A 27,406-nucleotide genomic window follows, 5' to 3' on the forward strand; every position below is an offset into this window, starting at 1 on the left:
CCAGTTTACAATATCCCTGTAATCATAGTTGATGAGCCGCAAGACACCCCCTTCCAGAACAGCACAATTGTGAATGGCACCGGCACCACAAATGGTACAACGACTGCTATCCTACCGCCAGGTACAAATTCAATTGCATCGAACGCAAATGGTTCTGCTTTGACAACTACTGAACTTTGATTGGTTTGCGGCCATTTCTATTTTAATTTCATTCCATTATTCATAAATTTCACTGGTGTTGTTGTTATCGATGTTGTTGTGATGAAAATGATGATGATAATTATTATTGTTATTTATTGAAGGTGGCAAAATGGCAGAATTATTAGAGTTGCAGAGTAAATGCTTTACAGTATTTATTTACAAATCTTTATGTTCAACTTCAAATTCCACTGAGGTTAAACTTTGCCTGTCCTCGTTCTGGGGTTGATAAAATAAGTACCATGCAAAATACTGAAGTTGTTATAATTGACTGTTCCCTCCCCAAAAATGTGTGGCATTGTGCCTATTTAAAAAAAATATTATTATTGTTTTTTTGAAATTGGTGGACTGGCAGAATCAGTGGAGCAACATATAAAATGATGAATCGGCTAAATCAGAAGAGTGATGAACAGAATAACTTCTGATATCTAGTCATGCCTTGTTATGTTCTGAGTTCAAATCATACCAGGGTTGATTTTTGCCTTTCATCGTTCCAGCTGTTGATAGAATAAATGCTTATATATGTAATGGGTTAAAACACCCTAAGCCTACTTTCTTACATATGTAACAAGTGTAATATGATGTACCCAATTCCTAGTATGGTGGGTGTTGTTCACAATATATCCACCTATATATATATATATATATATATATATATTATATATATGCATATATATATATATATTATGCATATATTATATATATATATATATATATATATATATTATATTATTATATATGCATATATATATATATATATATATATATATATATATATATATGCAATATATATATATATTATATATATATATGCATATATATATATATATTATATATATATATATATATATATATATATATATATATATTATAATATATATATGCATATATATATATATATATGCATATATATATATATGCATATATATATATATTATATATATATAATATTATATATATATGCATATATATATATATATATATATATATATATATATATATATGCATATATATATATATATATGCATATATTATATATATTATATATGCATATATATAATATATATGCATATATATAATATATTGTATATATATATATATATATGCATATATATATATATGCATATATATTATATATAATATTATATATATGCAATATATATATATATAGATATATATATTAATATATTATATATATATTATATATTATATATATATGCATATATATATATATATATATATATATATATATAATATATGCATATATATAATATATATATATATATATATGCATATATATATATATATATATATATATATATATATATATGCATATATATATATATATATATGCATATATATATATATAATATATATATATATATATATATGCATATAATATATATATATATATATATATATATATATATGCATATATATATATATATATTATATATATATATATGCATATATATATATATATATATATATATATATATATATATATATATGCATATATATATATATGCAATATATATATATATAATGCATATATTATATATGCATATATATATATATATATATATATATATATAATATGCATATATATATATATATATATATATTATATATATATGTGGTGTTGTAGGTTAATAATATTCTAAACCTACTACCTATATATGTAATGGGTTAACACTATAAACCCACAACCCATTTATGTATTGGATTAACAATATACCCACCAGCTACATATGTAGTAGATCGACAATATATTATACCCACTGACTACATATGTAATGGATCAACAGTATAATATACCCACCACTTACATATGTAGGGGTTTGACATTACAATATACCCATCTTCTGCATATGTAGTGGGTTAACAATATACCCACTACTTCCAACTGTAGTGGGATGGTAATGCACTATACCTACTCACTACATATACAGAAGGTCAACAATATACCCACCTCCTACCATTGTAGTGGGATGACAATGCACAATACCAACTCACTACATATGCAGAAGGTCAACAATGTAGCTACCTTCTACATATGTGATGAGTTAACAATATACTACTTTTACTACCTACATATATAATGGATGGGGTGAACAAAACAATATACCCACCCTCTCTATATGCACTGTGTGAGCAATATGATACACCCACCACATATATATGTTGTGTATCTACAATATATTATGCCCTCTACCTATATATAGTGTATCAATAACATTCTATGCCCCCTATATATATATATGGGCTTGTTTCTAAGTTAGACGTTATTAGGTACTGCTATAGCCAGTAAGGGTTATTCGAAATGTGAAAACTGCTAATTTGAAAATATTATTATAAACAGGGCAGTGAGCTGACAGAACCGTAAACATGCAGGGCAAAATGCTTAGTGGCATTTCTTCTGTCCTTGCGTTCTGAGTTCAAATTCTACCAAGGTCAGCTTTGCCTTTCATCCTTTTGGGGGTCGATAAATTAAGTACTAGTGAAACACTGGGGTTGATGTAATTGATCGGTCCCCTCCCCCAAATTTTCAGGCCTTGTGCCTAGAGTAGAAAATATTATTATTATTATTATTACTAAGGCAGCAAACGCACCGAATCATTACCATGCTGGATAAAATGCTTAGCAGCATTGCTTCTGACACATTACATTCTGAGTTCAAATACCACCAAGGTCAACTTTTGCCCTCTTGGGGTTAAGATAAGTTCCAGTTGAACATTGGGGTCAATGTAATCAGCTTACTCCCTCCCTCAAAATTGCTGGCCTTGTGCCAAAATTTGAAACCACTTGGAGGCCGCATGTTGGCAGAATTTTTAGCATGTAAGACAAAAAATGTTTAGTATCATTTCTTCAGATTTATCAATCTAAGTTCAAATTCTACCAAGGTCGATTTTACTTTCATCCTTTTGGGATTGATAAAATAAGTACCAGTCAAGCCGCTTCCCCCAAAATTTCAGGATCATTATTATTGTAGAATCTATAAAGTGGTGCACAAAATACCTCATGGTATTTTGTTAAGCCTTTTTATGTCTGATTTCAAATCACACCAAGATTAAATTTGTTTGTTATCTTCCCAGGGTCAATAAAAATAAAGTACTAATCAAATACTGGTGTTGATCCCAACTATACTTAACACAAATTTGAGGCTTTGTGCTTATGACAGAAACCTATATTACTTAATATCAGAAGGCAGTGAGCTGGTAGAAATGTTAGACAGAATGCTTAGCGACATTATTTCTGGCTTATTTTCTGAGTTCAAATGCTGCCAAGGTTAACTTTGCCTTTCATCCTTATGGGATCAATAAAATAAGTTCTAGTCAATACTAAGGTCAATGTTGCTGGCTTTGTACTGAAATTAGAAAGTATATTACTTACTGCCAAGGTGGGAGATGGTTGAATTATAGGATGTTGAATGGTTGAATTATAAGACAGTGGATGGTAGAACCATAGGACAATGAATTGGTAGAATCATAGGTCAGTGCATCGTAAAACCATACAGTTGTGGTTGGCAGAATTGGTAGTGTGATGGACAAAATATACCTTTTGGTATTTCATAATGCCCTTCTGTGTTTTGAGTTGAAATCCCACTCAGAGTTCCAATTTACTTATTATTCTTCCATTGTTGATAAAAAGTAAAGTTAATCAAAGTCAATATAATTGAGTAAAACCCTTGAAGGGAGTGCCCCAGTATAGCTTGAGTCCAATGACTAAAACCAATAACAGAATATAATAAATAGTATTACTATTGTTAATAAAATAAATGCCACTTATATTCTAGGGGTAATTCAATCAAAACATATTTTATTCCCTTCACAAACAAGTGGCTAAACTTAAAGTTCATTATTGTTATTACTAGGGGTCAAAAAGGTAGTGAGCTGGAAGAATCATAAGCATATTTATTTTAACATTTTGGAGTCAATAAAATAAGTACCAGTTGAACACTGGAGTCAATGTAATTGACTTAACCCCTTTGCCATACTTGCTGGCCTTGTGCCAAAATTTGAAACCATTATTATTATTATTAAGATAACAAGCTGGCAGAATCATTAAGCACACGGGATGAAATGCTTAGCAGTATTTCACCCATCGCTCCTATCTGAGTTCAAATTCCGCTGAGGTCAACTTTGCCTTCCATCCTTTTGATAAATTAAGTACCAGTTGAATGCTGGGATCAATGTAATTGACTCATCAATTTAATTGACCCAATGTAATTGACTCCCCCAAAATGACTGCCCTTATGGCAAAATTTGAAACCATTATTATTATTATCATCATCATCATCATTATTATGATTATTATTTTTATTTGGGGTCAAAAGGCTTTGAACAGACTCATTAGCATGCCAAACAAAATGCTTTGCAACATTTCTTCTGGCTTTAAATTCTGAGTTCAAATTCCACCAATACCATCTTTGCCATTCATCCTTTCATGATTGATAAAATAAGTCCCAATCAAGTACTTGGATCATTGCAATCAACTAGCCCCCTCCCAACAAATTTTTAGGCCATGTACCTATAATAGAAAGGATTATTAGAAGTCCATAAAGTAAACAGCTCTCAAGTGCTGCAGAAAGGAGGGGGTGGTTCTTTTTTTAATTAATTAGTAACACTTCCCCTCCACAAAATATGTGATCTTCTGCTCGTTACAAATTATTATTTCTTAGTATTTAATTGCAGCCAGTTCACTACATTCTAAACACAAATCCCTCTCTTAGCCTCTTCTACCACTACTATTGTGGCCTCTGCTCACAAGAGCTGGTTGGCTTTCATGCCACATACACTATGTCATTTCTCCTCCTTTCATTACTCCCAGCCCACTTAATCTGCACTAACCGTTATACCAAGTCCTTCCTCCCCAGAATGTCAGTTTGTTGGAATATGTCCTTCTGCATGTTTTTCCAGCAACTTACATCTCATACCTTTTTAAGAACATTGTAAGCCACATAGACCTCACCACTCTCAGATTACTGAAAAGGCTAAGGGGACATTCCCTTTATCTAGATCAAACAAAAAATTTTAAAAGTGGGTACGTTTTGCCTGTCATCTTTTCAAAGTCAGTAAAATAAAAGTACCAGTTAGATATTTGGGATCAGTTGAATTTGCTTTACACGTCTTCAAAATGTGTGATTTTTGTGGCCAGTGTTAGAAATCAATTATTATTATTAGTAGTAGTAGTAGTATTCATTTGTTTTTATGTTCTGAGTTCAAATTCCACCAAGGTCGACTTTTGCCTTTCATTCTTTTGATGTCAATAAATTAAGTACCAGTGAAACACTGGGGTCAATGTAATTGACTTAACCCCTCCCCCAAAATTTCAGGCCTTGTGCCTTTAGTAGAAAGAATTACTATTATTATTATTACTACTACTACTACTATTATTGAGCTGGCAGAATCGTTAGCATGCTGGCAAAATACTTAGATGCATTTCATCTGTCTTTACATTCTGAGTTCAGATTCTGCTTAGCCTTACATCCTTTCATCCTTACTTACTTTATCAACCCTGAAAGGGTTGATAAAGTAAGTATCAGTTGAACACTTAGGTTGATCTAATCAACTCATCCCCTCCCCTAAAATGGCTGCCCTTGTGACAAAATTTAAAACCATTATTATTACTACTATTATTGCTGGCCTTGTGCCAAAATTATTATTATTATTATGAGGTAAGGTAGCAAGCTGATAAAATCATTAGAATGTTGGAAAAAAATGCCTTGCAGTATTTCTGTATTTTTACATTCTTCAAATTTGCCTTTCATCCATCAGGGCTCAATGATATAAAATACCAGTGTAGTATCTGAGTTAATGGTATCAACTAACCATTCTCCTAAAAATTGCTGGCTTTGAGCCTAGATTAGAAACAGTTATTATTATGAAGTGGTGGATTGGCAGAATTGTTAGGGCTTCAGACAAAATGCCATGTAATATTTCTTGTGGTTCTCTGCTTTTTGTGTTCAAATCCAGCTGAGGGCAACTTTACCTCTCATACCTCTATGATTGGTAACATAAAGCAGTAATCAAATACTGAGATCAATTCAGTTGACTAAATCCAAATCCGTCTCTGGCCTTGTTCCCATGTTATTATTAAGATGGTGAGCTGGCAGAATTGTTAGCATGCCAACTAAAATGTTAGCATTTTGTTCATCAACTAAGGTCAACTTTGCTGTTCGTCCTTTTAGAATCGATAAAAGAAGTACCAGTTGAGCACTGGGGTCGATGTAATCGACTTACCGCCTCTCCTGAAATTGCTGGCCTTGTGCAAATATTTGCAGTTACTATTACAGGGGAATAAGGTGGTGATGTAGCAGAGTCACAGCATGCCAGATAAAATGTTTAGTGGCATTTCTTCCAGTTTTATGTTCTGAGTTCAAATTCCATCAAACTCGACTCTGTCTTTCATTCTTTTGGGATCAATAAAATAAGTACTAATCAAGTGATGAGGTTGATAAAATCAACCAGCGCCCTACCTCTAAATTTCAGACCTCATGCCTATATATAAAAGAATTTTTACAAGGGGATGAATTTTTTATTTTATTATTTTTCAGGGAAATAAGGCAGTGATAGAATCATTAACACTTTGACGAAACATTTAGCAGCATTTCATCTATCTCTGCATTGAGTTCAAATTCCACCGAGGTTGTCTTTGCCTTTCATCTTTCCGGAAAACTACTGGCCCTGTGCCAAAATTTCATACCATTACTTTTACAAGGAAATGAAAACTTTAAAACATCAGATAAAGCACCTTTTGGTATTTCTTCTGGCACTTTATGTTCAGCTTTCAAATCCCACCCAATTTAGTCTTGATTTTCATCCCTTTGAAGTCAATAAATTAAAATACCAATCGCTAGAGTTGTTTTAATCAATTTCCCAAATTTCAGACCTACTTAAGTTAAAAACAGTTCTAAGGCTATAGATCAGTCTAATCATTAAAGCTGGGGACAAAATGCCTCATAGTTTACCTTTCACTCTGCTGTAATCAATGTCATTGACTAATCCCACACCTTGTCCTCCTACTTCGAAACCGATGGACTTGTGCCTATTTTGGAAACAATCAAGGCCACCAGATCAGCAGAATCATTTGAACATCAGTAAATAGAAATGCTTTGCAACATTCATTCCAGCTCTTTGTATTCTGAGATCAAATCCTGCTGAAGTCAGGTTTGCTTTCTATCCCTTTGGAGTCAATAAAATAAACTACCAGTTGATGATATCAGCTGCACCCTTCCCCATACACAAACACATACACTCACACACACACCTTCCCTCAAAATTGCTGGCCTTGTACCAAAATCAGAAACCATTACTATTATTATTATTATTAGATATTTATTTATTCGGTTATTTATTTATCTATTTGCTGAAATTTTCAAAAAACATTTCTCTCAGCTTTATACCTCAAGACCAATTTCTTGAAACTTTCTTTCTTCCATTTGCTCATATTAAACATTTTAAACTTGGCAATATACAATTATAAATCTTTATTTTCTTTTAATCTCTTCTTCTCAATTCTCTTTGAAATATTTCTATTCATTCTGCTCCTATTTCTTGTTTTCTCTCATATTCTATATCACATTTTACTGTTTATAATAATTAAATGTATGCTGTTATGGTAAAATATATATACATAAACTCATTTATGTGTGTGTGTGTGTGCATATATGCACAAATGCATATATATATATGTATATACATTTATATATGTGTGTTTATGTTTGTAAAGATGATATTATTTGTGGAAGTGCAAGAAAATGAAGACCAAAGGATATTGATGTTATATGTTATTGTCAGGAATGTTCTGGAAAATCCAAAGATATATTTGGTGGTAGCTGAGAAACTATGAAAACACTAAAATCAATATAAAAGTGTGTGTGTGAGGGCATGTATATATATTCCTTGTGGTGAATATAAATATGTATGCATGTGGGTAGCTATGTATATTTTTGGTGTGTGTGTATATATATATATAAATGTATGTATTTAAGTATGTGTGTGTAAGCATGTGCATGTATGTGTGTGCCCTTAACTTCATCGCACTTAACATACCTGGTAGCATGTTAAGTGAAATTTAGTTATTTATTGAGTTTTGCCATCCATATTAAGTAACCAAAAGGCAGTATATGCTATAATGTGTGTACATGTGTCTTTATACACACAGGCACGTTTTAACTTAGACCAAAATCAAATAATGCTATCTTTGCTCATTGGAGGAAATACTTCACAGTGGGCACCATTTTGCACTGAAGCCGAACATTATTGTCTGAAAGAACGTAAACTGAGCAAATTTTATTATATTGAGGTGAAGATTAAATGTGTTTCATATATACATACATGTATGTATATATGTGTGTGTGTGTGTGTATTATATAGGTAGAAGCAGAGCTGTGTTGTTAAAAAGTTCACTTCTCAACCATCTACTTTCAGTTTCACTCCTACTCCATAGGACTTTGGACAAGTGTCTTCTCTTTTGGCTGAAGACTGACAAAGTGTTGTGAATTAACCCTTTAGTGTTTAAACTGGCCATATCCAGCCAAAATATTCTACCTATTTTTTATGTTCAAACTAGTCAGATATGGTCATTCATAGCTATCTTATTGTGTCATTTTAAAAATAAACAATCACATCGTTGAAATCTCAAAGCCATGAAATGATGCAAGATTAATTTTACATGGTGTGAATACATAAGCTTTACATTTTACAGAATAATCTGAATGCTAAAAGGTTAATTTAGTGTACAGAAACTGAAAGATACCTATTGCATGTGTGTGTGTGTGTGTGTGTGCTTTTAATTTACACTTGTCCAAAAACCGCTCAGCTCCAGTCAGCAATGTCGTCATTTCCCCCGTTAACAGCTTGTTTCCTGACATGTTCGCACCTTTGAAGACATGTGGGATAAGGTATTCTTTAGCAACGGGAGGGGCATCTGTCTGTAAAACAATGTCTCAGTAATATTCTATTCCATGCTAGCATAGAAAACATATGTACAAACAAACAAACAAATAAAGATGGCTCTCAAGATTTCAGATAAACTTTATAAACTATTATATATGTATATATATATATATATTTATAAAACAGAATCCTGAAAACAATACTATTTTCATAACTGAGAGAGTAATAGTGAGTTACAATAATATCAGAATTTTTTTTTATCTTGAGTGCTTGAATTCATAAGGCTAGAGCTTAACCCAATTTTTTGTGACATACAAGTGAGCAATATGACAACACTATGCTTTGAACAGGATACTAGTTCACTGCAGGACTAACTTCCCGGTTTTTGCTGGATCTCATTTAAAGCTGAGTGGACGGGAGCAGTACGAAATGAAGTGTTTTGCTCAAGAATACAATACACCACCCAGTCCAGGATTTGAAATCATGATCTTATGATTTTCAGTGCAACACCCTTACTATTAGGCTTTGTGCCTTCACTCAGAAAAATATTGGTGGTGACAAAGTTTTACAAATGCAAAGGGGAATTGCATCAGCTTAGCTATAGAATGTGATATCATTTTGCTTATAATAACAAATAAAATTATTACTTCATGTGTAAACGTTACTATAGCTAGAAGTTTACTTGATCATAGCTTTGTAAAGGTGATGACAAATTTCCAGTTAGGAAAAATATAGGGAAATTGGTAAACATAGGGTTAGTTAATTTTGGAAGACAGATCTTTGAAACTTGTGATATATATATGAGTAAATATGTATATATAAATATATGTATATATATCTTTATATGATAGTGTTTTTTTTACAGGTGTGTGTGTGTGTATGTGTGTACACAAATATATATTATATATCCATAAGTATATATATATATATACATATTAATATTATATATAAACGTATATATATGTACATCGATCTATCAATTTATCTATCTCTCTATCTATGTGTGTGTGTATATATATATATATACATGTGTGTATGTGCGTATATCTATATACCAGTACATTTGTGTAAGTATATATCTATGTGTTTGTGTCTGTGAATATTGGAATGTGTGTGTGTACATATGCACACATGTATGTGTGCATTTTATACAGAATATGATGTATAGCCAAAAATATTTTGAAAATTGCGCAGAAATGGAGATGGAAGAAATTACATGAATATATGCATGTGTTTGTGTGTGTGTGTGTGAATGTGTACACTCAAACTCCAATCAAATGAAATTATATTGTTTATAAATTCACCTTCAACACATTTTTTGTGTATATTAATTTGTTTGTGGTTCTATCAACAGATCTGCATGTACACATGTGCATATTTAATTCTTAGATGTTATATGTATATATATAAACCGCTTGCTTGCTTTATTTTAAAAAGCTCTTGGAAAATTTACTGTGGAGTATATTTTTATTGATTGATTGCATATATTGAATAATTTTTAATTTTTAAATGGCAGTACAGTTTCCTGCCATTCAGACATTATAAGCCTTGCTGTTTACATTTGTTTTCTTCCCAGAGGTTGGCTTATATTTTAAGAATTGTAGGTATTATAATAATAACATTGAAAGTTTCAGATTATATTTTTATTATCTGCTTTTCTTCCAGGTTAAATACAAAATTAAATTGAAAACTAATTTTAATTTGCGTGGATAGAAATCATAGATAAACAAAAGTTGAGTGAAAAAATTTAACTCGTACTTTATTTTATTTCTGATTTATCAATCCAGTACAATGGTGAAAAGTATATTAAGCTGCTATTAATATACATATGTATGCGTATATATATAAATATGTGTGCATGTATGTGAATATATATGTCTATGTATGTACATACATATAATTTTCCCAGAAGGACGGTGACTTTGAAATGAATGACAGTTCATTGAAGGCCAGCAGGCTACAGCTTCGAAGTCACTGTTAGCACTTTTCTTGTAAAAGTGTAATAAATATGTACTCTACAAAATGTATTGAGTAATCTTTCAATTTCACATAAAATTGTTTTTGAGATAAAAACAAACAAGATATATATATATATATATATATATATATATATATATATTGTAATATTAAAACTAATGGTATACACATATATGCATATACATACACACACACATATATATTATAATAATATATATAATTAATGGGTGTATATATATATATATATATATACATACACATATGCATACACATGTAACATGCAAAGAAGAGAGGTACTGATATCACATTCCTCAGTTACAACTGTTTCAACAACATATGGATAGTATATCATTTAACAAATTAGAAAACATGAATATGAGCAATGATTATGTTAACATTTATTATATAATATTCATTATATAATTGAAAAATCTATTGTTATTTCATCATAACTTTGATGAATAAATGACTGAGGTTACTGCCTAGATTTCTGAGTCTCCTCTCACTTGCTACACACACACACAGACACACAATCTTTACTTGAAAAACAGGTAAGGGTTAGTGACAGGAAGGGCATCTGTTTGCAGAACAATATACATAATACATTTGTCTAACCCAGTGTTTCTCAACCATTTGTTTTATTTATGGACCCCTTTGATTCCTATTTTACTTGGATGGACTCTCCCAGCAATTCAATGTTTAAAAAAATCCTGTTATGTCTTATAAGTAATTGTGTAAAAAATAATTATCTTTACACAGAAGTATAACTAGTTTATTGCAGATAAATTTTAAGAGCAAAATTTTATGGTCCCTCAGGGGTTCCAAGTGCCATATGATAAATAATGAAAATCTTTGTGGCTGTGTTGTGAGAAGCTTGCTTCCCCACCACATGGTTCTGGGTTCAGTCCCACTACATGGAACTTTGGGCAGGTGTCTTCTACTATAGCCTCTGGCTGACCAAAGCCTTGTGAGTAGATTTGGTTGGCGGAAACTGAAAGAAGCTCGTTGTATATATAGGTATAGGTATTTATATGTGTGTGTCTTTGTGCTTGTGTTTGTACCCCCACCATCGCTTGACAACCATCGGCGGTTGTCCTCCTAACTTAGCAGTTCAGCAAAAAAAAAACCAATAGAATAAGTACTAGGCTTACAAAGAATAAGTCCTGGGGGGTCGATTTCTTCGACTAAAAAAACCATTTAAGGCGGTGCTCGAGCATGGCCAGTCAGATGACTGAAACATGTAAGAGTAAAATAATGTATATACACGTGTGTGTGTGTGTGTGTGCATGTATTTATATATGTATGCTTGTTTTTTTTTTTTAATTTACCACCAGGGTTGTAGAATTCCTGACTGTATACTTTGAAGTATATAGTTTTAGAATGCAGTGTTTACATACAATCACATATGTTTCATCCATCCTCATTTCTAGTTTGAACCCTCAAACATTACTTTTCATGACTCAGAGGTGAATATAATGAGTACCAGTAATATTCTGGACTCCAATCATCTGTTATCCTTTCCTTTCATTTACTGGCCTTCTGCCCAAATAAGAAAAGATTAATTAGCTTGAAGAGAAAAAAAAAAATGATAACTTCAGTTATTTCAGACATCCTTAGATAGGGACTGCGATATAAATAGTGAGGTTAATGTGTTTTTATTTTCTGTTTGAATTATATGTATGTGGTGGTGGCATGGGGGTGGGTATGTTGTGTGTATCCCATAGAAACTGGTCAGTAATGCATTATTAAACATAAACTGAAACAAAATAGATTTGCGTGAATTAAGAGATGTGTAATTCTTTAAAAATAAAAGATGATAATAGTATTGAGTGCTATTATCTATCTATCTACCTATCCCTCTATCTACCTATCCCTCTATCTATTTATCTCTCTCTCTCTCTATATATATATATATATATATATATATATATATATAGTGAGGGCGCGTGGCTTAGTGGTTAGGGCATTCGGCTCATGATCGTAAGGTTGTGAGTTCAATTCCCGGCAACGCGTTGTGTCCTTGAGCAAGACACTTTATTTCACGTTGCTCCAGTCCACTCAGCTGGCAAAAATGAGTTGTACTTGTATTTCAAAGGGTCAGCCTTGTCACTCTCTGTGTCACGCTGATTATCCCCGAGAACTACGTTAAGGGTACACGTGTCTGTGGAATGCTCAGCCATTTGCACGTTAATTTCACGAGCAAGCTGTTCCGTTGATCGTATCAGCTGGGACCCTCGTCGTCATAACTGGCGGAGTCTTTTAGAGAAATATATATATAAAGTTAATCCAAACAGAAAACAAAAACGACAATAACGCAAGGAGGTGGAACAATTAAAGTATTATTAGGCGCTCAGGAAAAAAGGGAAGAAGTATGACGTTTCGAGCGGAGCTCTTCGTCGGAAACATAAGAGAAAGAAAGATCCCGAGGTGGGAGGACAGAGAGAAAAAAAAATGCAAGTGGTCTCACGAGGTCGACATACTGGAAAGGCGGAAATAGTAAACAGGAGAGTGTGGGTTTTCAAAGACAAGAGAGCGAGATATAGGGTAAAAAATTCTTAATTTATAATTAATAAATTTCACCAAGTAGTTTCGGTATGGAAAGGAACCATATTCGGTAAAAACTTATACAAGAAGTTTTATATATAATTATAACAATAATTAAGGGTTTAGCAACGAGTTGCTTAACCACATACCGAAAATTCAAAATTTCTAAATTTTTCGGTATGGTTAAGCAATTCATTGCTAAACCCTTAATTATTGTTATAAATATATATATGTATGTATATACACACACACATATATATATATGTAGATATGTATAATATATAGAGAGATATCTATATAAATAGATACACACATTTATATATGTGTGTATGTGTGTGTACACACACAAACATGCGTCTTTATATATATTTAATTAACAGAAAGTTACATAAGTGATTCGAGGGCCATGGGTTTCATGTGTCATCGTGCCTAAAACTCTCAGCCCTTGAGTCGTTTTTGTAAACTTCTGTTAGTTCCAGGTTCAATCCACCTACATGGCACCTTGATCAAGTGTAACCTCATGTTGACCAATGCCTTGTGTGTGAAATTTTGTAGATAGAAACTGTAGAGAAGTCTGTTATATTTCTGTATATGTTGTAGTTTAGTATTGAGTTATGCTAAATTACCTCCTTTTATGCCAAAAAAAACCCAGGGTAATCTTGGCCATTTTGCAAACTAAAAACTGATAAAATAGGTACCAGTGTGAGAAGAGAACAGGGATCAACATAATTGTCTTCAACTCTTCAAAGCGATAGTGTCACAGCATGGTTGTAGCTTGGTGTCTAAAACCAATCAAAGAATATATATGTATATATGTATGTATACATGGATGCATGCTTAAATCTTTTTTTTTTAATCATTTTTAATTATTTCACTCATAAGATTGTGGCCATGTTAGAGCACTGCCTTGAAGAATTTTTGTCAAATGTATATATTATTCTTATACAAGAATGTTGTTGACAGTGATTTCTAAGTTTCAGCCAGTTAAGCCATTGTTGGTCACTCTGACAATGACTCAGCTGGCTGAAACTTCAAAGTCACTATCAACAACATTCTAGTAGAAGAATGATAAATTTATACTCTACAAAAGGACAGAGTAACCCATCAGATTAATGTCAAGTTGTGTTTATAATAGAACATAAAAACAAACATTAACATGTATGTATGTGTGTGTATGTATGCATGTATGTATGTGTATATATATATATATATATTAGGGAATATGATTCCAAACTTACAGGGTGTCTGTGGGACCAAAGGGAGATTCTCATCGGTGACCAAAGGGCAAATATATCAGGCTGTCGTTCGTACAGTACTTCTCTATGGCTGTGAAACGTGGCCTATGCGGGTGGTTGATCAACGAAGGCTGGAAGTCTTCGACAATGACTGCCTCCAGTGCATTCTTCGCTGCCGTCGGGTGGATCGGGTTCCCACCGCCAATCTCCAACTTCGTCTGTCTCTACGGCCCCTTGCAATGGTTTGGCCACGCATGTAGGCATCCGGTGGGTGAACTGAGCCGTAATGTCCTTCTCCCAACTCCACTTCCCAACTGGTGGAAATGCACGGGCGGGCAGCTGAAGACCTGGGCTACGATGATCAAGGAGGACCTCTCCGTGCTCACGGGTTCGCAGGTGGTTGGCCTGCGCCGATGGAACCATGACTGGCTCGCTATCTCCAGTGAACTGGCGCAGGGCCATCGTGCGTGGGCTGCCATGGTTCAAGATGCCTCGAGGGTGATAGAAGAAGCCGACTCAACCCGCCCAGGGTGAATGTTGCCACAAGTACAAGTAAACTTACAGGGAAAAATTAAATTAATAGATTCTAAATCAAATTTCACAATATATAATATATGTATATAAATTAGAGAAGAACCACCATGTAGCAATTCAATAACGGTATAATTAAATCATACCATATAGAAAAAATTTAAATCATACCATGTAGAAAAAAATTAAATATACGATAAAAATTTAATAATAATAATAATAATACACACAATTGCATGATGCTATCCATTAATCCCATTAGGTCCTGTCAAACTGTCCAACCCATACCAGCATGGAGCATTGGAACATGGATGTTAAATGATTATATTTATATATATATATATATATATATATATATATTCAAAATAAGCAACAAGAATGACTCCGGTATAATCATCATCATTTAACAAATAATTTCAAATGTATCACAAAAAATGGCTATATATAATTTATATACCACTTAGGTATGTATATATATATATATATACATTATTTTAACATCCACTTTTGCCATGCTTGCATGGATCAAATAGGGAACATAGAGGTTGATTCTCTACAGTCAGATGCCATTTCTATCAACTATTCTGACCTGTTTACGAGCAAGACAATACTTCACCAAAATGTGTTTGCAGAATATTGGAAATGAATGATACTGCTTGTATGACAGAGACACTTATTTACGATGATCAAATATTGTCAAGATACACTTACGCACACACACATAAACACAGAATATATAAGTGATGGGTTTCTTTCAATTTCCATCTACTAAATGTATTTGCAAAGTTTTGGCCAGCCAGGGTCTACAGTAGAAGGTGCTTCCCCAAGGAAGCATGCAGTGGGACTGAACCTGAAATCATGTGGCTGGGGAGCAAACTTCTTATCCACACAGCCACACCTGCTCCTACATACATATACCTGTATCCATAGCACATGTATGTGTGTATATATATATATATATATATATACACACACACATATATGTATGTGTGTGTATGTGTATATACATATATATAAATATATATACACACATATATGTATGTGTATATACATATATATATATAAATATATATATACACATATGTATGTGTGTGTATGTGTATATATATATATATATATACATATATGTGTGTGTGTGTATGTGAATATACATATATATGTGTGTATGTGTATAAATATATATATATATATATATATACATATACATATATACAGACATACACCCATATGCTCACACACACATTTACATACACAAAATAAAAATCACACAAATGGTAAGAGTATGAGTATGAGGCAAACATATGAGTGTATAAGTATCCGGATTGTTGCTATAGTAATGAAGCTAAAGCACAGAGAGTGAAGCCGCCTGACACAGATTGACCTTAAACTCTGCTGTGCATGTACAGTAAGTTTTAACATCCTAGCTCTCTTCTGCTGTTTACAGCAGTGCTTGGAAGGAAGGTGTGTAGCGTGTGATCATCACATTAACCATGACAGAAAAAGTTGAGCAGAGAAACTGCATCAAATTTTTGCCAAAAGCTTGGTGATACCTGCTCAGAGGCCTACACATAGTTTTCAAAAAGTTTTCATTATTCTCAACGCAATCAAGGAGATCTTATGCAGATACACGTTTCATATCCAAATCTTCAGTGATAATTGACTGAACTGAACCATAACTAATCTGCAGATCCTCTGACAACTCAATGGATAGTGATTCAATAATTTCCCCTCACAGTTGCATGCACATCTGCAATGTTCTTCTCAGTTCTGCTGGTTGCAGGCATCTGAGAACATTCGTGAATATCAATATTTTTTTTGGCCATTTTGGAAACCACTCATACACTTTCTACAACTTTGCATAGGCCTCTGAGCAAGTATTGTCATGATGACTTTCTCTGTTGTGGTCAATGCGACGATCACACACTACACACCTTCCTTCCAAGCATTGCTGTAAACAGCGGGATTGAGCTAGAATGTTAAAATTTAGTGTGCATGCAAAGCAGAGTTCAAAGTTAATCTGTGCCAAACAGCTTCATTCTGTGTTTTTTAGCTTCGTTACTATGGCAACAGTCTGGATACTTATTGATTAGACATCGTATATATCTACATATACATATATACATTATATATATATATAGTTTAAATGTACATGTATATATGTGTTTGTGTGTGTATTTATATATGTGTGTAAATATATGTAAGTATGTGTTTATATATATATATGTATGTATATTACGTACATACATACATATTTGTATATATATGTATATGTATATTATTCATATATGTTAACTGGAGAAATGTTTATATCTTGGTTCTGGATAATCTTGTATTTAAAATAGTATTTTCTGATGAAGACAAGTTGATCTTAATTCTGAAATTGTGTATTAAGAATACTGTGTGCATGATTATTATTATTTTTTTTTATATATTTCTTTTTAATAAAACTCATTAAACATGTCATAATGAAATGCTAAGGGCAGGAGATGAATTCTTGTCACTCTCATCTTATTGAAAATATATGTATATATATATATATATATATATATATATATACACACATTATATATACTCAGTTATAAGCTGAGTCCAGATTAGTTTGCATTTTGCACAAGACACTAAAGCTGATTGGAGGGAAAATTCTAAATTGCATTTCTATATTTGCTAAATGAATTCTACTCACTTTCAGAATAATTACAATTAGGTGTTTTTATTAAACAAAAAAAAATATTTATATATATTCGTTGTTGTTAGCTTTGTGTTTTGTTTTGCAATTGGAAATGCACAGATGCCTGCCTTTATAGCTTCTAATTTTACAGTTGTCGTGTTCTTTGTCACAAAGCTTAAATAATGTTTGATGTTTCCAAGTATCATTGTGATGGCTTACTATTGTAGAATCCATGACCGCTGACTTTGGTATCATTTCTACAAAATTTTGATAGACTGTATTGTAGGCTAGCTTTGATGGTGTTCTTTGTATAATTGACTAAAATGGAATCTCTTTGATATGTAACTTGAAAGGTGCCTGTGCCACATCCAGCCTTGCTGTGACTACATTTCGTGTTGATGATATCCATATGAAATAAATTTACTGCTGTCTGTTAATATTAGAAAAATTTACTCTTGTCTGCAAAACATTTGAAAATGTTTTTTGTTAATATTTTAGATTAGTATCACTATTTGTCAAACCCTTATCATCTGTGGAACTGTTAACTTATTTATTTTTGAACTACTAATTGTCAGCCAAATTTATGGCTAAACAGAAGTTGATGTTTATCCATGTTACACATCACATCTGGTTTCTAAAAAGAAAAGAATCAGCAAACAATTTTAAAAGATTTTAACCAAGGAAAAAAGAAAAAAAACATCTTTCAAAAATATCTTCCAAAAATTTTATTTTTATTTTATTTTACATAAATTGCTCAGTGATTTAAAAACAAAAAACAAAAAAAAATTTAATTACTATTGATGAAAAAAAAAAACAATTGTTGAATTTTTGTGTGCAGACATCACAACTATTGTAGTTTTTGTTTTTATGGTTGTTGTTGTTGCTGCTATAGTTGAGAAGCATTATAATCATAAATATCACTGGATGTTTTCTTTACCTTTTTTTTCCAAATCATGATTTTTAATTCAATCTGAAGCTGGCAAGTGTGTCTGCATGGATTGATATTAATATAACATTATGAATAAAGCCAATGTTAACAAGGAAACTAAAAGCTGTATATTAAAGGAAGCTGGTTATATCAGAGAACATTGTAGGGAGGGGGGAGGGGACATGGTGGTGAGGCAGTAACGGACCAACTTTAGTTTATAATCAGATAGCTTCCAAAGAAATTACAAACTATTCACTAATTAATTTTTATAGAACTTTAATTGCTTCAATAAGGCTTTACTTGAGCTGCAAGCTCAAGCAAATACTGTTCATGTTTATTTTGGGGATGATTATTTTTATGCTGTTTTTTTTTATTTTTCTTAAATATTGGTTTATTTTCATTTTATTTGTTTTTCTCTGTGAAGGGTATTTTGTTTCAAATTTATTCTTGGAATCACTAGAGAATATTATTTACTTTATAGCAGCTTGTGCTTTGTCAATGTTCTAGAGTTACTAGGACACGAGATTGTGTTTTAATGTCTTAAATTGTTAGTTTGAGTTTTTATTTCATTTCTTTTTTATTTTTATTTACTATTGTAAAAACATGAATAAATGGAAAGTAACATTTATAAAGTGCTATAACAGCTTGAAGGCAGTAAATTGACTGAGTCAGAGTGTTGCATGGAACGCCATACTTCACAGTAGTAGTTCTGACTCTCTGCTGTCAAAGTTCAAATCCCACCAAGGCCAATAATTTTGCCTTGCATCTTTTTCTTTTTAGGAGTGGAGGTGGGTCTGGAGGGAGTCAATAAAAGAAAAAGTACTGGCTTGGGGCAGTGGGTAGGCAGAATTGTTACTGTGTCGGACTGGATGCCCTGTGGGACCTGTTCCAGTCCTGTGCATTCTGAGTACCAAAGCTTAAATCCTGCCCTGTCACTGTTAAAAAGCTGACATGTCTGTCGGGAGATGTGGCTGACAGATTGTATCAGCAATATTGAAAAAAAAAAAACAATGGAAACATATTTTTCTTAAGTTCAGTTGGAAGATAAGATCAACTACCACCACGACTGCTTAAAGTCAGAAAGGTGTGACAGTTGTGCTGTGAGAAGATGAAGACGGGTGATTAAATGCAGTCAATTTGCTAAGAGAGAAACTGACGAATCAAAAAAATTATATTTTTTTTTCTTTATCAAATGACAGAATAACAGGTACTTGGTATGGTTGAATGTTTCATTCAAGTAAGAAAGAGAGAGATCACTGAGAAAAGCATTCAGATATCTTGAAGATGAGAAAAAAGACTTTCTTACTGTATCTACAGTTTGATAAATTATGATATTGGTATGTAAATAAGTCAAAACAGGACTAACGTTAATGATGATGGTAACTGTGATGATGATGATGTGGCAGCGGTGGTGGTGGTGGTATATTAATCAATCTTCTGATCAATAGCAAGTCATTGAACTTATGCATAAGAAATTTTGTTATTCCCACAACTGTACATATTTAATATTTTAATTGAATATAGCATTCTGAAATAATGTAATTTGATTACACCGTACATAGTTGGTTACTGGATGTCATCTTGTGCTATATGTATATTTACCATTAGCGCTTATTATTATTGGTTGCTTTCACCATCATTAGCTGATGTCAAGCAAAAGTTGCAATAATAAATTTTGATGTATCACATTTCACCACAAATTGTCTTTCAAACCTTCAGTTGGTCAACTGAATTATCTATTCATTTACAAAATTTCAATGTAGACTCTCAAGTTTGTACAATAAGGTTGTATCATAACCGTAAAAATATGGTCCTTGTCTCGCACCTGTAAACTATATGGCACTGGGGGTGGGGGTGGGGGTGGGGTAGTGGCATTGGTGGGGGGTGCTAATTGAATGCTTGGTTAGCAATGCTATGAGTGTTGGTCCAGTTATTCGGTAAATTCACTAAAAGTTATACAGGTTAGCCATTCACCTCTAGCATATTTTGTATAATAACCTGCTGTAATTTAAAGCACACCAAGTTACCCAATATATATTTATATATATATGGCTAATATCTCTTACTGTGTCTTCATATTGTGCCATATAAAAACACAATCCCTAAACTACGGTTTCAAAAGGTCTGGAGCAGGTGGGTGTTATTATAGCAGAAATATGAACCAAGTAAATCCAAAGATCCAGGTCTTCAGTAATATAACAAATAAGGATCACAACAAGTGGCCCTTTTTGGGGATTGCGTTATTTGCTAACAACTTTCTTGAATTAATATTTTGTTTAAAATATTTATTTTGCACAGAAAGCAAGCCTATTGTGTGATAATACCAGAACAACGTTTCTAAGACTCTTCAGTTTGCTGGGTTCCATCCTTTTCTATGTTACACTCGTGCGAGGTTTGAATTCACAACTGTAGATTAATGAACTACTGATACACAGCTTTCAGCCGATAAGCAGAGCATTGGACAACCTCTGCATGGATATGTAATCTACTAGAAATAGCAATCAAATATCTATCAACTCTCACCCTACCATCTTTAAAATGAGAAAACGGCACATTGGACATTGTTGTCCAGAATAGTCACAGCTGAAACAACTTTGATCATAAGTCTGTTCAATCAGGATTGACCTGGGGTTAAACAACGACAACTATTAGTATAGCAATAGTAACAGTTTAATTACAAACTGTGTGTTACTCAACCAGTTCTGGCTCTCAGTGGTTATTTCAGTTATTAAAAAAAAAACAAAAACAAAATAATAATAAAGAATATCTGCTTATTTTCCTTTTTTTTTTTTGTCATTTACCTTTCCATCAATTATTTCTAAAAAGTTAATAATTTTAGAACAATAATATATATTTATATATTATCCAAATTTTTAAGTTTGTCTAAAATCTAGTATAGTGTTGCTATATTTTATCATTATCAACTTTAATTAATACTTTGTATATTTTTATGTCACTTTATTTTTTAGATGTTACATTTGAAGACACTACTGCAGTTACTGAAGAAAGCAAATTGAATAGTTAAATTCCTACCACCACATTTTTAACTAAATCTTCGCAATCGTTTCAGTATTATAAGTATGAAATTTCCTATTGGCATCATATCATTTTTTCCAAGCTCATTTTCAGTAAAGAATTTTGGATCAATTTCAATTACCTGCCATTTTTTCTATAACAGATTCATCATAATTTAAATTTTTTCTGTGAAAATTTCATTTTTTTTTTTTTTTTAGGGTGGGATTTTTTGTATAAGCTTCAATTAACACCAAGCTAAATAATGTTTTTATCAAAACTTGATTACTTAACACATTGCTTCTCGTATCATTTGCTTGAATTTCATATTATTGAAAATTTTACTTGTTAATAAACGATTTTTATTTTTAAGGGGAAGAGATTTAGCCTTAAATTAAAACAACATTTCTTCATTATTTTATCTACACACTCACACACACATACATTTACCTTCAAACAAAACCGAATCTTATGGGAAAACGCATATTTCATGCTTCGTACGTATATTGGTCGATAAATATTACAATTCATGGTATCAGAAATAACTGGTTTATACAATTCGTTGTTCCTTCTATATTGTCAATAGTGTTACTAAGTTATCTCCCTTGAACACGCAATGGCACAAATATTGCCAAGCTTGAGTTAATATTAAATATGATAAATATATATATATATATGATATCTATATAATATATACATATGATATATATATATAACATATACTATATATATATGATATATACATATAGATATATATATATATAATTTACACTTATGTCATTGTGAAACGTTGATAATTTCTTAACTGAAAATAAAATTTTAAAAAATAAAATTATAAAAATAATACTACAAAGTAAAATATATGCAATTTTATTTTTACTCAAATCTAATACAAAAAAAAAATTAAATAAATAAAAAAAATTTAAAAAACAATTATCCAGGTGGCGCTATCTGTATTTTTACTTAAAGAAAAAGTATTTTTCAAAAAAAGCCAAAAAACAAACAACATTGAGAAACATAGTCTTAAAAAGTATTCTATTGGTGGGAAGGATCATTTTCAAATTACAGAGACAGTTCTCATGACTAATGTTGGTTTTATATACATATATATATACACACACATACGTATATATATGTTTACATATACACATATATATATACATATACACACATATATATACATATACGCACATATATATATACATATACACACACACACATATATATATATATATATGCACACATATATATATATATACACACACACACACACACATATATATATATATATATATATATATATACACACACACACACACATATATATATATACATATATATATATGTATACATGCATGTATGTATATGTGTTTGTATATATATATATATACACACACACAGACACATATGCATACATATAGATACACGCACACACACATATGTATGTATATATGTGTATGTGTGTCTGTGTAATGCATTTTATTTTTCTTCTTCAAACTTTGGATCCCTATGTGGGGAAAAAAAACGCAGCTTTGTTTTGCTCAAATTATCAAAATGTTCTGTATTTCAAAATTAAAGAGTGGATACTGAAAATAGTGTCATTTTGTAGTGTACAATGAATTGTTGATGGTTCTATAAACACATACATTCATATATATATATATATATACACATGCACATCATATATGTACATATATATGTGTATATATATATATACGTATATAAATATATATATATATATATATATATATACGTATATATATGCATATATATATACGTATATATATGCATATATATATACGTATATATATGCATATATATATATATATACATATATAAATATATATATGCATATATAAATATATATATGCGTATATATGCATATATATATATACATATATAAATATATATATGCGTATATATGCATATATATATATATACATATATAAATATATAAGCATATATATATATATATATTCACACACACACACATACATATATTTACATACATACACATATACACATGTATCTACACACATACACATACATATATTTACACACACACATATACATACATACATATATGTATATACACACACACACACATACATACATGCATACATACATACATATACACACACACATAAATATGTGCAAACAAATACATGCACAGATTACTGCTGCTTTGTATGCAACAATGTAATATGACAACTGAAACAACAATAATTCGACTGAATATATTAAAAAAAAAACAAAAATGGTGTCTATATTGGTTTATATGTTTACTTCATTATTTTCATGAAACAAAGAAAAATAAAGCTAAATAAAAAAACATTATGACAAACCAGAGCTTTTTGTTTTTCTGTATATGTGTATGTCCATGTATGTGTGTGTGTTCAATCTTACAAACAATAACTCTGAGCACCTTTTCAAACTCCACCTGTCTAACACCCGTGGACATGTTTACAAAGTCAGAAAATAGCACAGCTCCCATGACTTTCAGAAACAGTTTTTCACGCTAAGAGTTGCTGAAGCATGGAACAGACTGCCGGCATCAGTTATTAGTTGTCGGAGCACTGCATCTTTCAAAACTTCCATGCTTCCTGAGATTCGCCAACACTACACCTGATTTTCTCCCTTCCATACACACGCAAGCATGTATCTTACACTGTTTGCTTTCCAGACATTTGTACATTACTGCATATGCTTTATATGAACTTTTGACAAGTTGTGGTGCACCTGAGCACTGTATACAATAATTTCATTATTATTTTTATTCTTTTACTGAATTCACCTGGATAAGCCAGTCTGTCTGGTGCCGAGTTGGTTCTACTAGCCACAGCATTCACTCCATTCCCCTTGTGCTCTTGCCATACTTTTCCATATTGTTCCAAACACCTTTTTTAAAATCATCTTCCCTTCTGGTTGGAGGTCTTCCAAATGGTCTCTTCTGTTTGTGCCACTCAACAACTGCATGAGTCCACTGACTGTCTGGGAACCTTGGAACATGACCGGCCCATTGTTGCTTTGCATGGTGGTGTTCTGTGACATCCTTCACTCCAGTTCTATCCTTGATCTCCTCATTTCAGATTGATCTCTTAGCGAGATTTACTGATAATTCAACGAAAATTATCTTTGAAATTGGTAAAATCATTAATTAGAGTTTTGGGTATGATGCCTTGTGATATTCATTCCAACTCTCAGTGATACAATTTCAAATCATACCAAAGCCAATGAATGTTAACTTTGATGAAGTTTGAACTCATCTTGGTAAGAGTTGTTACCTAAAAATAAGACTCCAGGACTGACAACATTTCTCCACTTCTCTCTCTCTCCCCTACTAGTAATTCGAAAATCTTACATTGTGCAGCACTGATTCAGTCTGAGAGTTGCATTAAACATACACATATCTGAGGAATACTCAATCACTCACACATAAATATTCAGCTGATTTATTATCAAGACCAGTAAAGAGTCCACAGATTTACCATTGGATTTATGAGTGTCCTAGTGCATGGCCTTCAAAAGGTTGGTACTTATTTCTGTTTGGTGTTTTTCTATCTTTTATTCTTTTATTTCTTTCAGTCATTTGACTGTGGTCATGCTGGAGCATTACCTTAAGGGATTTTAGTCAAACAAATTGACCCCAGGACTTATTTTTAAAGCCTAGTACTTATTCTATCAGTCTCTTTTGCTGAACTGCTAAGTTACAGGGATGTAAACACACCAACACCAGTTGTCAAGCAGTGAAGACACACACACACACACATATATATATATGTATGTATATATATATATACAACAAGCTTCTTTCAGTTTCTATCTACCAGACCTACTCACAAGGCTTTGGTTGGTCTAAGGCTGTAGTAGAAGACACTTAACCAAGGTGCCATGCAATGGGACTGAACCTAGAACCTTGTGACTGGGAAGCAAGCTTTTTATAATACAGCCACACCTGTACCTATTAGGTACTATCTTTAAAATCTCTGTAATAAATTTTGATAAACAAGGACAACACCAGTAAATATAACATACATAAAGACATGGACACACACGTGTGTGTGTACGACAGGTTTCAGCATAGTTTCTGTCCAACAAGTTCCACTCATAGAGCATTGCATAAAAATAATAATAATAATAATGAAATTATTGTATACAGTGCTCAGGTGCACCACAACTTGTCAAAAGTGTGTATAAAGCATATGCAGTAATGTACAAATGTCTGGAAAGTGAACAGTGTATGAGTCGGGTACATGCTTGCGTGTGTAAGGAGGGGAGAAAATCAGGTGTAGTGTTGGCGAATCTCAGGAAGCATGGAAGTTTTGAAGGATGCAGTGCTCCGACAACTAACAACTGATGCTGGCAGTTTGTTCCATACTTCAGCGACTCTTAGCGTCAAAAAATGTTTCCGAAAGTCATGGGAGCTGTGCTGTTTTCTGACTTTGCAAACATGTCCACGGGTGTTAGACAGGTGGAGTTTGAAAAGGTGCTCAGAGTTTGTAAGATGGTTAATAATTTTATGGGTGTCTGAGTCTATAGTAGACTTAGAACCCTACATGTGTAAAGCAATCTTCTTAACCACATGACTATGCTTGCATCTAAACTTGTATGCATTTTATTTTTGTTTCAGCCAAGTGGCTGCGGTCGTACTGTGTATACTAAACCTCAAGTATTATTAAAAAGGTGACGAGGTAGCAAAATCATTAGCACGCCCGGTGAAATGCTCAGCAGCACTTCGTCCTCCACCGAGGTCATAGTTTTCAGTGTCGGTGAAACAGTTATGCATTGGGGTCGAAGTAATTGGCTTATTCCCTCCCCCAAACTTACTGGCCTTGTGCCAAAATTTGAAATTATAATTAATGGCAATGGGAAGGCAGAATCGTTAACACACCGGTGAAAATGCTTTGCGGCATTTCGTCCGTCTTTACGTTCTGAGTTCAAATTCCACTGAGGTTTGGGCGAACCTTCGGTATATGTACCGGTGTAAGTACTGGAAGTACTGGATACATTTCAAAAAAGGTTTTTTTATATATGGGGGGTTAGGGGTGGTAAAAAGGGTTTCTGTTATCTTCAGAAATGTAAACAAAGTCACGTGAAGCATCGCCGAGTTGAGTAACTGGTCACTGTCATGCTTTTAGCTGTCAGAAGTGAAAGTCGTCAACTTCGTGTATTTACGCCAGGTTTATACCTTCGTTAATTTACGTACCACCACGCTGTTAGGTTTATAAAACAATTGAAGTTCAGTTTAAAGTTTATAAATAAATACATTTTATTCCATGTTCTGTTTAAACTTTATAAATAAACTAGCAGTATCGCCCGGCGTTGCTCAGGTTTGTAAGGGAAATAACTATATAAGCATTTTTAGAGAGTTACTTCCTTTATAGATGCCAATTCGGGCTTTCTTAGCCATTTC

The 27,406-nt window shown here is 32.3% G+C and overlaps 1 protein-coding gene across 1 annotated transcript in view; it reads left to right on the plus strand.

Moving 5' to 3' along the window:
* Positions 1 to 22,199, plus strand: part of LOC115213157 (organic cation transporter protein) — a 508,715-nt gene extending 486,516 nt beyond the window's left edge. The window contains exons 11-12 of the mRNA XM_029782092.2: positions 1 to 121; positions 21,951 to 22,199. The exon at positions 1 to 121 is cut by the window's left edge and continues 138 nt beyond it. Coding sequence (XP_029637952.1) covers positions 1 to 121; positions 21,951 to 22,006 — 177 coding nt within the window. The 3' untranslated portion in view covers positions 22,007 to 22,199. The remainder of the gene's footprint in view (positions 122 to 21,950) is intronic.
* Positions 22,200 to 27,406: the final 5,207 nt, after the last annotated feature.

The sequence above is a fragment of the Octopus sinensis genome, linkage group LG6 (genome assembly GCF_006345805.1).
Source record: "Octopus sinensis linkage group LG6, ASM634580v1, whole genome shotgun sequence".
Taxonomy (NCBI): Eukaryota; Metazoa; Mollusca; class Cephalopoda; order Octopoda; family Octopodidae; genus Octopus; species Octopus sinensis.